The sequence below is a fragment of the Scleropages formosus genome, chromosome 2 (genome assembly GCF_900964775.1).
Source record: "Scleropages formosus chromosome 2, fSclFor1.1, whole genome shotgun sequence".
In the NCBI taxonomy this organism is placed as follows: domain Eukaryota; kingdom Metazoa; phylum Chordata; class Actinopteri; order Osteoglossiformes; family Osteoglossidae; genus Scleropages; species Scleropages formosus.
The window spans coordinates 11,617,241-11,635,793 of record NC_041807.1 but is presented as its reverse complement, the minus strand read 5'-3'; the positions used below and the strand labels follow the sequence as shown (position 1 = coordinate 11,635,793).

Genomic DNA, 18,553 nt, shown 5'->3' with positions numbered 1-18,553 from the left:
AGGTAAAGTCAAAAGTGAAGTTTTTTGTCAAACATTGGTGCTTCCCTTTTTTCTGCATTTTTATTTTTCTAATTTTAGTAGACTTAGTTAGAGCTGATATCTAATCTGTGGAATTACCTCTCTGGGACTAAATTGATGCATGATTGTTTTGTGTTTCTGGCAGCTAACTGCTCAGTTTAGCAACTGCATTATTGAACCTTACTGCTTGCTACTGAAAAAAGGTCAAAATCTCGAGACTGATGTTTTTGTCAGATTTTTCCCATGTGAGAATGCAAACATCTCATGTAGCAGTAGTCTTTAGCCAAAAGTCACATGCTAAGATGGTGAAATGCTTCTTTCTCACATATGTGGGACTTTGGGAGGGGAACATCCCTCTCCCACCACCATGAACAAACCTGTTCACCAAGAGGAGTGAACAAACATTGTGAATTCCAGATGTACCCCTCATGAGAGCAAAGTCACAATATGAGTCTCTGCACATTTCTACATCAATTGCAATACCCAAGCAACAGAGGAAACATCTCCTTCCAGTTCTCTTCTCTATTCCACTCTGTTTGGCCCTTTCACTTGAAAATGTTGTTTAGGCAGGTTGCAAGAACATGGTTCTGGTCAGTTATATTTATGTTATGATCACATTTATTGGCTCGGTTGACACTTTTCTCCAAAATGACATAGATTTATTTACCTGATTATACAGTTGAGGAATTATTACCAGACTGGGTACTAAAGCAAGAGGTAGGATTGGACCCTGAGTTCTTCCTGCCCCGTATTCACATAGAACACCTTGGGTAATTGTGTATGTGTTTAAAATTTAGTTTGCTAAATCCTGATACTTTTTCACCTAGCTGGGTGAAAAAAGAGTAACAGCAATCTGTGTCTTGCATGAAGATTCCCTTAATTCCAGAGCTCTCATTTAAGAGAATGCTCTTTCTGACAGGTGATATTTAAACAAGAATCAGCTCATAGGTGCTGAACTGCAGGTGGTGTGTGCACAGCTGGGCCTGTGCACCAGACCGTACTATACAAACATCTGCTTCTGAACAGCCCTTATTTGAAAAAGCAGTGTCTGGAGAATGTCTAGATGGCACTCACATATGTACAAGTTCCAGCATGTTCTTGCTGTATAAATTGCATGGGGTTTAACTGGCTGAACGGTTGGATTGGCACCTGTCAGAGCTGCATGACAGCTTGTCATTGCGGAGGTCTGACAGCTAAGTTTGGCAGGTACCTGAGGAGCAGAAAGAGGTAAAGTGTGCAAGAAGGGTAGCATGTTCATTCTCCTTCTGTGTTCCTCGAACATTTGTCTATCACAGTAAATGACTGGCATTACATGTGAAATCAGCCATTTGCTCTGGGTCAGAAATTGGTACTATAAAACTCTGACCCCCCTCTCTGTACTAATGGCTCTGTAAGTAATTCTGAAGGAGCCATTAGCCTGATTGTTCATTGAAAGTGCTCCAAATTGCTCAGTCTTATTTACAAGGAACAAAAGTTACCATTGTCGCACGTCTTTTGTTCTTCTTCCACAGAAAAGCCCCTTTGAGCCTGCGCTGTCATGTGCTCTCTCTCCCAGGTCCCCATTGTTATCATTCCAGCTGTTTCCTTTCTAAGTAATTGATACCCCACCCCACCAACAAATGTGGCTACGCTTGTCATTTTTAATGTTATTTATTTATCCATTTACCCTTTCCCCTTTTGAGCCACAGGTCCCTTGGCCACCAGCCAATCTGATGGCACCCTTTCCCTGTCAAGTTTAACATGGTTGTCCAAATGAGCAGATACAAGCAACTGATGGACTACAGGCCATTCATGGAATACTCTTCAACCCATGTTTCATTGTGAAAAGCTCTCATTTGCAGTGGCATTAACAAAGGCATAACCTGCACAATGGCTAGCAGTATAATTGCACATACAAAACGCAACCAAAGACAGCAGCCCTATAATCACCCGTATACTGTAGCTTCACCACTATATCCATTTCAGCATTTAGAAATGTAGTAAAATAGATCTTTGAGAACTGAGTTATATTTATTAAGGAGGCTTTGACTGAGGCTTTTTTTTAAACCCAACCTTCTCTGCAGTAGTCCACAAAACAACCACTAGAAACTGATAGGTTTCATTTCAAATGAATTATCCTGTTCTTTCATCACTCTTGGCTGACTTCATAGGCTAGTGAAAGAACAATGTTTCAACAAGAGCTGTGAACACAAAGGTCTCTTCTCTGACAATACCTTCATTTATTTTGAGGTAATTTATTTTGGTATTTTTCCACCATTAAGGCATGTTGCACAATTAAGCACAGGTATTTTAAACAATAAAAGTCAGCCCATTTTTAGCATAACACCAGAACATGAATGCACTGACCTGATATTCATGGGAAAAGAGCACAACACTGCAGTAAAACCAAGTCTGTTGATATTTCATGTCGGATGAATGGGTAATAGAGTGTTGCAGTTCACTGGCCTCTTAACACCATGCCGACACTTTCCTGTTATTCACTGGCCTCAGTACAGGCTATAATGGAATCAGTTAGGAATACCATGGAACTTGGGAACACACTCCCATTCCTTGATAGCAGTGCCAGCTGTCTTCTACATGTTATTCTACAACTGCACCACTGCAGAATGTGTTACTAAAGTTTAATTACCTCCTCTATTGTACCCCACATTGATGGAAAGACCTGTATCTCTTAAAATACCTGCTGCTGAACTTCTGCTTGGCAGATTCCAAAATTCCAACTTTTAAAGTTCTTAATATTTGTACATTTGTATTGATTCTAAAATATTTGTAGATTCTACAACATTCGGGTAAGAGTAAGAGAGTCAAGTGTGACTCATGGCAACTGCTTGCATGGTTTTCTTGGTAAGGAAGGGTATGGAAGTGGTCTACTATTGTCTCTTCCACATGTTTTTGGATTGTGAAAGCAGGGAAAAATTGCAGACTCCACAATTCAACTGAATTCAATTCAATTTATTTTTACAGAGTGCTTTTCTCACGCAGTGACACAGAGCGCTTGAACACAGGCATAAGGCAAAGAAACAAATACATCAGACAAAGAAACAAGACAGTTGACTACACACACACACACACACACACACACACACACACACACACATTTTCTGAACCGCTCATCCCATATGGGGTCGCGGGGAACCGGAGCCTACCCGGCAATACAGGGCGTAAGGCCAGAGGGGGAGGGGACACACCCAGGACGGGACGCCAGTCCGTCGCAAGGCACCCCAAGCGGGACTCGAACCCCAGACCCACTGGAGAGCAGGACCCTGGTCCAACCCACCGCGCCACCGCGCCCCCCTCACAGTTGACTACAGACTTGCGTAATACATTATCAATGTTTTTATAAAGCAATAAGTATGCCTACTGGCCACAGAGGAAAGGAACAAAAGACTCCCAATTTAAAGTCAAGGGAGAAAAATAAAACCACCGGGGGTTGAAGTACCAGTAGCTGCCCACCCCTTCTGGGCATTTTAGATTAAACAAGACTTCTAAGTCTGTTTGCAGGTAATAATGGCATTGTTGCTGTATGATAGCTTGATTTCCCAGTTCAGCAAGATACGTCTTGTCCATCATGGCGGTTGGTCATCGTCTTCAGTCAGCATGGGGTGCTTCTGTAACAGCCAACTGGCCTCCCCAGGTCTTATTGTAGGGAAACAATTCTCAACAAGAAGACATTGTTAGTAATTTATAACTTAAAGAAGTAAGTTCAACACTTTTTGATACAGAGGTGGGGAAAACAGAAACACAGCCAAGTGGAATTAAATTTTGTGGTGATATATCCGAGTGAACATGTAAGTCTTTAGTCTGGATTTGAAGACTGAGGCAGACGGGGCATTTCTGACAGTAACTGGTAGAGTATTCCACAGTTTAGATGCTCTATAGCTAAAGGCACAACCTCCTACTGAGGTCTTATTGATCACAGGTACTCTAAGGTAACTCGCATCGAGTGACCAAAGACATTGTGCTGGGATATAAGAATCAATAATCTCACAAAGGTAAGTCAGAGCAATGCCATGTACTGCCTTATAGGTCAGAAGTAGGATTCTATAATCAACTCTAAGTAAGGCCAATTCAATCCACAATCCCTGAATTCTTTGCAAACCTACTTTTGACCAAGCAGCTCAGAGGCTGTGAGGTATTGGCATTACTTTCTGTGCCATAATGCAATGCAAAATTGAGCATTATACCAAGGAACTATGTAACATCTTTAGTGTTACTCTTTGTGCTGAAGTCCATACATTCTACATTCACAGTATTGTTTGACTTACAATGTGCTTTATGCAATTTTTGTACATGGCTGCTGGAGGTGTAAACACATGTCCATTTCAATGTCTATTACATGATCCGTTCTCAGTGTTCCACTCTTACACATAATATACATCACTCTTGTACATGTTTATAGGCAGGGATTTCCACAACCAGTCACACTACAGCCACCTAACCTGAAGTCTAAAGCCTCTGCAGAGAGAGTGTGTTCCACTGGTGTATGGATGAGTGACTGCCATGTTCTCGTCCGGAAGTAGAAGGCGGACTCAAATGCAGAGCACGCAGGAGTTTGAGGGACAGGACAGGAACCGTGGTCAGGGACAGGCGTAGGTCTTCGTACTGCAAACGTCGTTTATTGGGAAATCCAGAATCGTTGTCGGTGAATACAGGCGATAGGTCAAACACGAAAACACGGATCAAAACACAGGAAGGTAGGGGTCACGGGAGAAGGAGTCGGGCGGGTGGACTGGGAACAAGGATGAAAGCGAGGAGCAGGCTCACTCAAGCAGCCGCGCTGGCTGGGTCGGCGAATAAGGTTCCGCGTCCTTCTCTGTTTGTTTTTGCCTTATATCTTGTCAGGTCCAGGTGTATCTGATTATGGTGATGGCATGGGTGTAGCATGACCCCCCCTTCCAGGAGCGGCTCTAGACGCTCGCCTGGGACCCGGGGGGCAACCACGGGGCCGGGGAGCGGGCCGACCCGGATGTGCCCTGTGAAAATCAGAAATAAGGCCAGGATCCAAAATATCATGGGCTGCCACCCAACTGCATTCCTCCAGCCCATAACCCTCCCAGTCCACAAGGTACTGAAGGGTCCCTCCGCGGCGACGGGAATCCAGGAGCGCCCTTACGATCTATGCAGGCCCACTCCCGTCGGGCAAGGTTATGGGAGAGGGAGGTGCTGGTTGCGGCTGATGGAGAGCAGTGGCCATGGGTTTCAGGAACGACACATGGAAAGAGGGGTGTACACGCAAATGCCGGGGTAGTTGCAGCTGATAGGTGACAGGAGTGACTCACCGTATAACCTTGAAGGGTCCCAAGTACCTAAGGCTAAGTTTTTTGGACATGTACGGTCCTTGTAAGCCGCGGGTGGATAACCATACCCTCTGACCTGGGAGGATGGAGAGCGGTCGTCATCGTCTGTCCTCCTGGTGTTTTAATTGTGACTGGTGATGGAGAAGATGATTGCGCACAGCTTTCCATACCGTCTGGCTGTTCTTGTACCAGGCATCCACCGCGGGCACATCACTGGGTTCCAGATGCCATGGAAATAACGGCAGTTGGTACCCTAAAATACACTGGAAAGGTGAGTGTCCAGTCGATGAGTGAGTGAGGGTGTTGTGGGCGTATTCTGCCCAGAGCAAGTACTGCACCCACTGCTGGGGATTACCCAAACAGTAGCTTTGGAGAAATCGACCAATGTCTTGTTGGAGACGCTCCACTTGCCCGTTGGCCTGGGGGTGGTAGCCAGAAGTCAGACTCACCATAATCCCTAGCTTTCTCCAGAATGCCTACCAGATCCATGAGGTGAACTGAGGTCCTCGGTCGGAGATGATGTCCTCGGGCAGACCGTAAAGCCGGAAAACATGGTGGAAGAGGAGCTCGGCGGTTTCGAGAGCAGTGGGTAACTTTGGTAAAGGAACCAGGCGACAACCCTTAGAGAAACGGTCAAGGATGGTCAGGATTGTGGTCTTACCTTCTGAACTGGGGAGGTCGACTAAGAAGTCGAGTACTATGTGTGTCCAGGGACATCTTGGGATGGGCAAGGGCTGTAGGAGTCCTGCACGTTTCTGGGTTGGAACCTTTGTTTGTGCACAAACAGGGCAAGCCCGGACATAGTCTTGCACATCCTCCTTGAGGGACGGCCACCAGTATTGCCTCTGCAGCTGCTCTTGAGTGCGGCTGAAGCTGGGATGTCCTGCAGCTGGGTGATCGTGGGCCCATTGGAGCAGCGTCTTTCGTCTCCCTGGAGGAGCATATTGCTTACCCACCGGTCCTCCTGGAGGTACTGTGGATGGATCTGGTTGTGGCCCTTGGTTGACATCCCATAGCACTGGCCCCACCACACAGGTCCTGGGCAGGATATAGTCAGGTTCACCAGCGGGTGGTCTCTCCTCATGTAGGCGCGAGAGAGCATTCGCTTTGGTGTTTTTCGTCCCAGGCCTGTAGGTCACCGTGAAGTTAAACCGAGCAAAAAAGAGCGCCCACCTGGCTTGCCGAGAGTTTAAGCGTCGGGCACTCTGCAAGTACTCGAGGTTCTTGTGATCGGTTAGTATCAGAAAGGGATGCTTTGCACCTTCCAACCAGTGACGCCATTCTTCTAATGCCAGTTTCATGGCTAACAGCTCCCGATTCCCGATGTCGTAGTTGCGTTCGGCAGGAGACAATTTCCTAGAGAAGAAGGCACAAGGGTACATTTTCTCCGGCTTACCCTGGCGTTGGGAAAGCATAGCGCCTACCCCAGTTTCCGATGCGTCGACCTCCACGATGAATGGGAGTTCTGGATCTGGTTGGTGTAAGATGGGCGCTGAGGTGAAGCGGCGTTTGAGCTCATCGAATGCCTGTTGAGCCTCTGGGTTCCATGGGAGTCTGTATGATTTCGTCGCTGTTAATGCAGTTAGCGGGGCAGCAATCAAACTGAAATTCCTTATGAACCGGCGGTAGAAGTTGGCAAACCCTAGGAATCGTTGTAAGGCCTTTGTAGTGGTCGGACACGGCCATTCTAACAATGCACGTACCTTACCCGGATCCATGGTGAATCCATCCGGGGTCAGTATGAAACCAAGGAAGGAGATCCTTTGCTGGTGGAACTCACACTTTTCCAGCTTGACGTACAGTCGGTTCTGTAGCAGGCGCCGTAAAACCCGTCTAACCAACTGAACGTGACTGTTAAAATCCTTGGAAAAAATCAATATGTCATCCAGGTATACGAGCACCCCACAAAGTACCAGGTCCCCCAGCACATGATTGACAAAGGCCTGAAATACACTTGGTGCATTGGCAAGCCCAAAAGGCATGACCCGGTACTCATAATGCCCCATGGTCATACTAAACGCGGTCTTCCACTCATCTCCTTCTCGGATACGTATCAGGTTGTATGCATTCCTTAAGTCTAATTTTGTGAACCACTTTGCATCTCGGACTTGTTCTAGGGCAGCTGTGATCAATGGCATTGGATGAGGGTACCTGATAGTGATGCGATTTAGGCCCCGATAGTCTATGCACGGTCGCTATCCCCCGTCCTTTTTCTCTACAAAAAAGAAACCGGCGGAGGCAGGAGAAGTGGAGGATCGGATGATACCGGAGGCGAGCGCCTCTGTGATGTATTGCTGAAGCGCCTGCTGCTCAGGCCGTGACAGGGGATAAACAGGACTACGGGGTGGTATGGTACCTGGTAACAGATCAATTGCACAGTCCCATGGGCGGTAAGGAGGTAGCTCAGCAGCACGACTGCGGCTGAAAACTGTAGCCAGTTCTTGGTACTCAGGGGGTATCTGTGCAGGCTGTGCAGATTCATTTCCCTCAATGGAGGTAACCCTGAAAGGTAACCCTGAAAGGTAACCTCAGGCATTTTCCCCTCACATTGAGTTCCCCACGAAGTGAGGTCTCCGGTGCTCCAATCGAAAACAGGGTTATGAGATGCTAACCAGGGAAATCCCAGAATCACCGGAACCTCAGGGGTGGCGATCAGATAGAACTGCATTGTTTCATGATGAAAAGCCCCGATCACCATCTGAAGGGGGGCTGTCCGGAAATCTACAAACCCTTGCCTAGGGGTTGTCCATCTAACGCATTAATCTTGAGGCGCTGGGGACATTTTTCTACGGGAATCTTGTGGTACTGGGCAAAATTAATGTCTATAAAACTGATGAATTACACCCCCAAGTGGCCGTAGCCCAGTCTAACGCACGGCCGGCAAGGAGAGACATGATATAAGTAATATGGCTGAGGTTAGTGCCGTACACCTGAGGCAGGCTAGAAAAAACCAGCTCGCATTGCATCAAAAACTCTGCACAGCGAGTGGAATCACCTTCGAAGCGTGCAGGCGGCAGGAGACGCGGGTCTTGAGACGGTGGAGGCTGGGACAGAGGAGACGGTGGTATTGCTGGCGGCTGCTCTGGTCTGGAGGTGGTCGCGGGGGCGGTCTTCGCCGCAACGAGCATACCTTGCTCCTGCATCGTCCCAACTAGGGACTGGAAAGCCTCCGCGAAGCTATTCAGGGTTTGCTCCATCGACCCCAAATGGTTGCCTTGTGCGGCGAGCGCCTTCTTGACGCGATGGATCTCCGCTGAGTCCGTTCCGTTGGCGGAACCTTCTGCCATGTTCTCGTCCGGAAGTAGAAGGCGGACTCAATTGCGGAGCACACAGGAGTTTGAGGGACAGGACAGGAACTATGGTCGGGGACAGGTGTGGGTCTTCGTACTGCAAACGTCGTTTATTGGGAAATCCAGAATCGTTGTCAGTGAATACAGGCGATAGGTCAAACACGAAAACACGGATCAAAAAACAGGAAGGTAGGGGTCACGGGAGAAGGAGTCGGGCGGGTGGACTGGGAACAAGGATGAAAGCGAGGAGCAGGCTCACTCAAGCAGCCGCGCTGGCTGGGTCGGCGAATAAGGTTCCGCGTCCTTCTCTGTTTGTTTTTGCCTTATATCTTGCCAGGTCCAGGTGTATCTGATTATGGTGATGGCATGGGTATGGCAGTGACCCATTGTAAGTAGTGTATCTAGCAGTGTAAGTCACCTTGGTGAATAAGGTGTGTGGGCTAGTAACACTACATAGTGTTCGTTGTAAGTCGCTTTTGCAGAAAAGTGTCTGCTAAGCAAATAAATGTAAATGTAGAATCCTCACATATTTTGATTTTCAGACTGCAATGCAGATTCACCCTATTTTGCTTTCCTAGCTTTTGAGATGTGCTGGTCATTACATATCTCCAGGACAAAAGCTATACAAAAGGAGAACTTCAGGATTATTTTGTACCCAAGGGCATCCCATGATGTTAATGATTAGCTGTCCTGAACTGGAATCCCCTTGAACCCTATTCTACATGTGATGTCCATTGCAGCCATCTTCACCACCCCACCTCCCATTTTAGACTGCCTTGTCAATTATTCAAATTGAGCTATTGGACCAGAAGCGGAGTAAATTAAATTGACCATCCCCGAAGCCCAAACAGCTGGGCCTGCTGATCAGTTAAATATCTATTTACCACATCCTTAAAATAAAGAGGCTTGAGTTTGTTTCCTAATTTTTTTTGGCCTCCCACTTCTTTCTTCCATTTCTGGACTGCTGGAAATTAAAGCAAAATGTTTTGTAAAGCCTCACTGTGGCCTGTTACTGGGAGTAGTGGGTTAACCTGATTAGATGGCTGATGAAATTAAGTCTGTAAGTGGGGAAAAAACATAAGTACTGAGTACAGGGGACTGTTCATGTGGCACACAGCATATTCCAGAGGTATAATGAAAACCTCTTTTCTTCTTTGAACATATCTGATTTTCAGAATAATATGTTGATTTAATAATAATAGGCAAATTTTAGTTGCAGTACCCAAGCTAAAAGTAGACATTGCAATAATCCTTACATGATAATACATGTTGCGCCATGAGGAAAAAAATGCATATTAAATGGTATTTGGATGGAAAATGTCTCTATGTCATCGGATGGTTTCTGTTTAACAGGGAGAAAGGTAACCTTGTTTGTTCTTGGGGTAGCATGGAGACCTCTCCCAAGTGATTATATCTATTCACCACTGAAGGTGGTCACATGTCTTCAGCTGCTCACCACACTTAGCTAACAGATGAGATTAAAGGCTTTGCACCTGTCACTTGAGCAGAGACAATAAACAGAGAACCACAATTAACCACAATTAGGGATAATGAGCATGGGAGTGGTTCTGTTATTTTCCATAGAGCAGGTGGGTGGTAAGAACTATGTCATGGGGAGAGCCCACTGGCTACTGAGGTGATCGAAGTCAGATTTGTCCAGACCTAATGAGAAAATATAGTATGATCAATGTCACACAGTCCAGAATGTGAGAGGCACTGATTCCTGCCCCTTCCAGATCGAATGGTGTGCAATGGACAAAGAGCAAGAGCAGAAAACAAAAGCGGAAATTAGGAAAGCTGGGGACACCCGAGATGTACACTGACAGTGTTCCTTCAGTTGCCTGTTTCCAGGCAGTTAGCCCAGATTATGGTACTGTCGAGGTGGTAATGAGATGAACTGATTTTGGGCATGTGGCATGAAGGTGATTTGGTCACAAGTAAACACACAATTAAACACACATTCAGGCAAGCAGCAGTGGCCCACACCCACTGACTGATAGCATGCTGCTGCTTGGAAGAGGCCATAACTTGATTGGCACTCAACCCATCTGCTGTTCTTTGCATTGAATATTTCATTTCAGAACACATTCATTGTGTAGTTCCTGTAATCTTCCAAACCAAATTTGCTGTCTAGCAGTTTTTTTTTTTTTTTTTTTTTTCTCCGTTCCCTTGGGATATAGGAGGGAAGGTATAACTGTCAGGTCCAAGTGCAGCAGATACTGCCCTAAAAACTTTGTATCTTCATACAATCATACTCATCTGTCCTTTGCTCCCAGAGCTCACCTATAGTTTCCTTTATTCAGGCTCAAATCATATTACTCATTATACAGCTCCAGTTATAGTGATGTGCTTGCCAGAAATGCCTGTAACAAAGAGCACTTTCCCTTTAACTTCAAAGGCAGCAAGATTATTGTTGGTCTGAAAACATGGATACTGAGAGCACCAAATGGCTCGAATAAGAATAGGAGAAGCAGGCTTTTTGTCATCTATGGCAAGATACTGCAAAAATACACTCTTCCTTACATGAATGGTGTGTTTCCCCTTGATAAATAATGGCAGTTTTTTACCATAGTTTCCCCAGCACTTCTTGTGTATTAAAAGGCAAGCCCTAACAAAAAACAGTATTTGCGGATGAAGTTCATAACCTTGGAACGTTAACCACTTCGCCAGTATTTGAGGATTCTCAGAGTTGTTTTATTAACAGTACAGTTCTTCTTGGTGTTTAGTTCACAGGAAATTTTGTAGGCTGTGATTTTAATGTCACAACAAAGACAGAATGATTCCAGCTATCTCAAGTGAAGACCATGTGAGAAAAGTTTTTGCCTGTTGCTTGCCATTATATATATATATATATATATATATATATATATATATATATATATTTTTTTTTTTTTTTTTTTTTTCCTCCAAACATTAATTTTGAATTAGGAAACATTACTTAATCCCACTCTTGAGAAAGGTTTAATTACAAGTGATGCCACCTGGGTAGGAAACTGGTATTTCTCATTAACTTAAAATGTACTTAAGATGTGGAGTTCAGGTGTAGCTGTTGCTGTTTGTATTGCGCTGGTTTGCAGCTCAGCAAAACGAATGCATGTCAGGGGATTCTGGGGACAGATGTTACAAGCATTGCCTGCTGTCTTCCGTCAGGTGTCTCCCACTCCATTTCTTCCTCTTTGTAGCCCAGCTTAGGTCAAGCCTGGAGTGCTTTTTGATTGAGAAAGTGCCGTGTGCCATCTTATCAAGATGATCCTAATGCGCCATATTGTTTCATCAAGATTATCTGTCTGCCTGTCTATCATAATCCCAGCTTTGGATGTTTAATTGTCTGGTGCTGTCACAACAGAGTGTCTGGGGGAGAGAGCTGCAGAGCAGGAGAGTAGTCATTAGGAGCTTGGTGTCTAACTTTCCATTAGTCAACAATGCCCTGACAGGGAGTGATTGAAATGTTTTCATCAGCCATTCATATGGTTTATTTTTTATGACAACGCCCATATAATCAACTGAGCTGTCTACTCTTCATAAAATGTTAAGTATCACAATGATAAATAAGGTGCAACACATTTGCTCTGTAAATTCTCCTGTGTGAAAATAGATGCAAGAGGATTAAGTTCAGCCATTGTTTTGGCATCGATATGGTTTGGAAGAAATCTCATTGTAACATGTTATCCCCCATCTCACTTTCTTTCAACAGAGGACCTGCTTCCACCAGGTTTCCCCAACATCGACATGGGCCCGCAGTTAAAAGTAGTGGAGCGTACACGTACAGCAACCATGCTGTGTGCTGCGAGTGGTAATCCAGATCCTGAGATCACCTGGTTCAAGGATTTCCTGCCCATAGATCCCAGCGCAAGTAATGGGCGAATCAAACAGCTGCGGTCAGGTATGGAAGTAATCAGTAGCTATATATAAAGAAAAAGGGTGATCAGTATGGTTATCAAGGTTCTTTTATGATTATTGTCTTGGTGTGAAGATTGAATGAAACTTTTGATTAGAGCTTTACTTCTGTTCACCTTGGTACTTATAGCCAAAAAAGGCCAAATGTGCAGCATTGGTAGTTTGACTCAGAGTTCATCTACTGATCATTTGATTTAATTTGGGCTGTGCCTAAAAAAAAAAAAAAAAATGTAATACTATAACTGCAATACTATAAGTGCATGCACTGAAAGGATTTAACATAAGATGTGCCATATCTTGATCCTGCTGGCACAGTAGTTAGAGACGAAGTTTCACCCCATTGATTTAACTCTATTGAAAGACCCAATAAAACAAAGTCTAATTATATATGTAATTATGTTAAGGCCAGGGGCCACCCTGGTCATCAGAAGGTTGATGTTGCGGGTCAATGCTTTATTACCACCAGAGAAATCCAATAGATTGCACTTGAATTCAAGTTGTTGAGGTAAACTGAGGGTGGGTGAACAACGAATTGGCTACAACATGCTTAGTGTCCTGCATTTCTGCATCGTACATTTTGCCGTCTACCAAAGACACATTCTCTAAGTTGTACAGGCAGAATCAAAGCAGAAAGATGGACACATGTCTGCAAAGCCATTTGTGGACAGAATTAAACTCAGAAAAATGTATAGAAAGGGATACAATTTACCTTAAATTTGGAGAAAAGCTGTTCAACTTGCAGAATTGCTTTTCTCAAGAGTTAAAGAGCCAGCAGATCTTGCCTGGGGTGTCACAGGTTCTAGAAGGGCCTGTAGCGAAGTGATAACATGGAACTGTGGTTGATTCCTCTATTACAATATAGTGTGCAGCTCTTAGAAGGTGGGTAGTCGGGGCAGTTTTGGTATTGTAGCATAAGGTTTTCAGTTACACTAATATTGAGAACCAGTGCTGTCTATTTGGGGGGGTTCCTGAGGTTAGGGTGTGCTGCCAGTGCCCAGTTAGGCCACATTGAGATACCAGCTCTTGCATCTTAAATTTCTTTCCCTCCCCTGCCAGGCTAAGGTCAAAGGGATGAGTTTGACATGGTGCCTGCTGAGCTTGCTGTCCAGAAGGGCATTTTTAGTCACATGGCCTAAAGTTTATCAAAAACCCACCAGGGACCATCAATAAGTTTCATTTTAGTTTTAATCTGATAGTTTTAAGATGAAATAAACATAAGGGATTTTGATTGATTTTATTTAAATCGAGCTGGGTCAGAACATGAGTCTAAAAAAATGGAAAAGCCAGTAACAAGGCTGTGCTGCAGAAGTTCTGGGATTTGTCACTACTCACATGGCACACCCGAGGACAGTCCCCATACAACCAGCAGCATGAGGCCTGTGGAGTGATCATCAGTCAAGCTGTTGATGTCCCAGGGTCACATGGTCCAGGGCTTAGGTGCAATTCCATTTGACCAGTGATACCTCTTCAACAAGACAGACCTCCAAAACTAATCCTAAATGTCTTCCCCTGTCTCTGTGCTCTGTAATTTTTATCACTGTGTATTTTTGCTTTTTATTACTGTCAGACGTTTGTCTGGGTTGTGTGAATTGCTCTGATGTGATATCTGTTCTGTCTTTGTGTCCTATCGCCATTCATCAAGAGTCCCAGGTCCTGATTTAGTTAGCCTCACTCTAATTTTCTCAAAGCTCTTAGAAAAAGAAAACAAATACTAACATACTTAACATAACTAAAAACCCTAACATATCTTCTATTGCAAACTAATGAAATAACAGATATTCTATATTTTCAGTGTAGATCCACAAACTCCATATTTTGCTACAAGGAAATGTACAAATTTTATTCAAATGCAAATTAGAATTTTGTTAATTTGCCATCTATGCACTATTTTCTCCCTTGAATAAAACTTATTTGTATTATTATATAAATAATTTGTCAAGTTACTTCCCACAACAAATCCAGGACAGCATGCATTACACAGTTCCAAAGAAAACCATTAGATATTCCACTGACATCATTCAGGTTGTAAGCACCTTTCTTAAGAATAAAGCAACAAGCTCACTCCAGCGTACAGTTTCACGGTTACAAGTTCGCTTATCAGTAGCACAAATGTGTTCTCTATTTTACTTATTTACAGAATTTGTTTTCTGTATGAACGAGGGAACATTACATAACATTTCTGCACAGAGAATGTCACATATATGAATTAAAACAAAATGGTGTTTAAAAAACAAACTTGCTGTTCTCTTGGGGTCACAAATATTGATTCTTTCCCACCCTGAAATGAATTGTTTTGTTTTTCCCCCTTTTTTTAACTATAATTTCCAGAAGCCATTGGTAAGTGCCTAAGTCCACAAATTCCCTCTTGCCCCAAAGCAGATGGCATTTCAGCTGCTTTTAAAATGCATGCCACACCACCTCCTCCCTTTTCTCTCTCAGTCCCCCCTTAGCACCACCTCCTCGATTTTTTTTTTTCTGCCACTCTCCAGACTGACCGTTAAAATTCGTGGATTAAGAAGATCGGAGGCGTAACAGCTCAGGGCGTTCCTGTCCCTCCCTACCTTCAGGCTCGCATTCTATCTCATCGCACCTCCCCTGAATCCTCTCGCACAGTCTCTCAGTCTGAAAGCTTCTGACCGTTTCACAGCCGTTGGCCCAACATGCAGACAAGTCCATGTGCCAGAGAGGAATTTTTTGTCAGCGATATAAAAAATGGTATCTTGTCTGTTTATTTGACTGCATGGAGGCACAAAGCTGGTCTTGACGAGCTCATTGAGATCAAGGTGACCCTCCCCAACGCAACCTTGCAGTCCAGCAGTACCTTCCCAGCCTTGGATGTGTGCACTAGAAGCTTGTAATCAGAGAGCAACCCTAGAGGCAATATCCCTCATTAAAAAAAGATGTTGGGAAACCAACGTTTACAAATGGATTTAGGCATCTGAAGGGAAATACTTACACTGTGTGAATCTCTGTTTTGGCTTCAACTTCAAAATAAATATTATTGAATTGAAGTTAGAAGTATGATATTTTGTAAATTTTCTTTAACATCCTTATTTTATGAAGGTTTGAGAAACCCCAAATTCATTCCTGTACTTTTGTTGCCACATTTCTAGTTTTTAAACAGGAATGTACATAATGATTTGTGACTAACTTGAAGATGGATTATTCTTTTTTAGTTGTTATGGGAATGCTTTTATTCAGAGCAATATTAATTTTCACCTGTCTGGATACTTCACTGGAATCAAATCAGCTATTTAATTTTGCCTGTTCTATCATTTAATCATCAACCTTCAGGTTGCAAATCCATGAGCTTATTGATTACTCCACATGCTGACCTGTACATATTTTGTACCAAATTTAGATTTTGATACCAAGGAACAGAGGAACAGGCACTTATAATGCTGAGTACATCTTCTTCAACCCTTGAGTATTTGGTCACCAGGGAAGTCTGAGTGCAGCGACTCGAGCAAGAAAAGTCTCGTCCGCCTGGCAGGGCAGAGTGTTCACAAGAACACTGGACCCCATGACAAAACACAGACAGCTGCTGTCATTTAACAAGTTGGTGCATTGAATAGCACCCTCCCACTCCGTGCCTTTCATCTGTACTCCAAAAGAAACAAAAACACACAGGTGTCACAGCTAGGCTGAAGGAAGTGTTGGCTGCTGCGCTTCTCCTAGGAACCCAAATATGATTCCATTGGGTTAAAATGATCTTGAGTAAGCCATGCTTGCTCTTTTGTTTAGAGTGTTTAGTGGCTTCAGCACACTGCTGGAGCTTTTCAACTCCACTGTGTTCGTGCACAAGGTTCTTAAAGAACATCTTGGAGAGTGTACACTATTCCCTCAAAGCAGCCACAGAATAGAAGAGAAAAATTCCTGTAACTTATCATTCTCAAATGGACGATTTGTACTATAGACAGTCCCTCCATCTTACAAAGAAAAATTTTTATAAAGTGATTTTTTTTATTTATAAATACAAGACATAATTACCATAATAGTAAAAAGCAAATAAGTCACACTAACAAACAACCAATTAGCAAATAAGGGGTAACAGATATTGAGAACTTAGCACAGCATGAGCCAAACCGTAACTGTGAAGGATACCACATAGTAGCTCTGAAGTCATGCCTCTCAGCTGTCAAAAAACATGCAAACTCAAAATTCCATCTTTGTAAATACAGGGCAGTGTTTAGTAAACTGAAGTTGAGGTATTAAATGAAACAGTTTTTAACCTCGAGTTCTCGTAAACCAAATGCTGATACCTTTGGATGAGTGTTTAATGGTTTTACGCCATTTAAAATTAATTGCATTTTGACATTTGGGACAGAGGTGGCACTGTGGTGAATTGTATCTCTTAAAGAGGCCACAGTTGGTAAGGAGGGGAAGTAAAGTAATGCTTCACTCCCTCCCCAAATATACAGTGTCCATTTTATGCTGTGTTCCCTGTAATGGCCAAAGAATGATGATGTTTGGGCCAAGAGACCAGGCTATTTTTCTGAAGGCTGATAGATGAGGCCATTTAAGAACAGACAGAAGAAAATGGGCACCATAACTACACAGACAGGGCATCACTAGTTCTACACCCCCATGCTCATACACATCAGCCTGTGCTTGAAAGCCACTATGACGTGGCCGTTGGCCATTATTCTCTTTCTTTTGAATTGAAATGAATCAAAATGGAAAATACTACAGCATTGTGTGGTAGAAAAAGAGTCAGAGCAAGTGACTGAGAGATATGAAAGCTTCTGCTTTGTTCAGCTGTGAGAACACTCCGGGGAGGGGTGACTCCTTACGTAAACACTAAGGTTTCAAGGTCAGTTTGGCCGTGTTGATGAGATATTTGGAGGTAGGGGGGTGGAGGATCTGATGCTGAGATGAACCATGTGAGTGCAGATGGACGGCTGCTGTAGACAGATTGTCGCTGTTTTTTAAAGCAGCACTGGATTCTCCACCCTGTGGTCTCATGCTATGCCAGAGAGGGCCATTGTGGAGAACAACCCACCAACTGCAGTGCTGAAGTTCAGGAAGAGAGTGCAGGGAACAAGGACGTTGCTCATCTTTTGAGATCTCTTTGTATTTTGATGTGCTTGCCGTATTCCTAATGTTGTCCACAGAGACTACAGTGGATCGTTTGCTTGCTCCCATTGCACAATGACACTTATGATTAGCCAGGCCTCTGTAGAGTTGTTGTGTCCTGCTTCGAGGGGTGGTTTAAATGTCCTTTAACAAGCCATAACTGAATTAAGGATAAAAGGGGTTGAGACCATGAGTGGGGAAAAAAAAAAGGTGTTTCTAGCAAAATAAGGGAAGCTTTTCATGATACCAAAAACTTAGTGTCAGTGAGGGCAACCTTTTCTGGAAAGAAATAAGTGTTGCATCAGGCGAGGAAACCAGAAAGCATTTTAAATTTTTTATTTGACATTTCAATCAATGTCAAATCCCCTTTTAGATTTTTGACCAACAATATGGACTAATTTCACTGAACAGTATAGACCCTGTGATCCATGGAACTTTTTCTGTCATTACTTGAGCATGATTAGGGAAACAAACCTAACTCAGACATGATTATATCAAGGGAAGAGGATGGCATGGCCTGCAAAAACCCTGTATATAGTTTTATCCTACATTTTTTATTTCATTGATGGGGCTCATTGCAGTTCAAGGCTTAGGAATTGGAAACTTTATCTGCAGGAGACTGCTCAGCTTACTGGTTTTAAAATGATTTCCATTGTTGCATATTCCTCGTTCAATTTCCCTGCCACTCCCTTCTTCAGTGATTTCCATTATTAACCTCAAGTTACTGTTTTGCTCCACAATCCTGCTTTGTTAACCTTTAACTAATAACAAACCTGACCTCCTCTAACCTCAAAATAGCAACTTTTAATCCTAACTTGTACCTTAGCTAACCCTAATTAGTTCTTTAGCTAATGCTGCAGACTGCAGTTACTGCTGCCCTCAAAATCTAACCAATTAACTGTCCCAGTCCTTCCCCCTAACCCCTTAAATCAAAATTCACTTTTAAAAAAATGTCTTCTGGATGTTTTGCCTGGT

At 43.6% G+C, this 18,553-nt stretch overlaps 1 protein-coding gene across 11 annotated transcripts in view; it reads left to right on the top strand.

Annotated features, from left to right (window-relative positions):
* The window catches only part of LOC108939821 (receptor-type tyrosine-protein phosphatase S-like), a 176,046-nt gene that overhangs the window by 75,260 nt on the left and 82,233 nt on the right, over positions 1-18,553 (top strand). For all 11 annotated transcript variants that reach the window (XM_029249710.1, XM_029249706.1, XM_029249708.1 and 8 more), the window contains one exon: positions 12,300-12,488. In XM_029249710.1, coding sequence (XP_029105543.1) covers positions 12,300-12,488 — 189 coding nt within the window. The remainder of the gene's footprint in view (positions 1-12,299; positions 12,489-18,553) is intronic.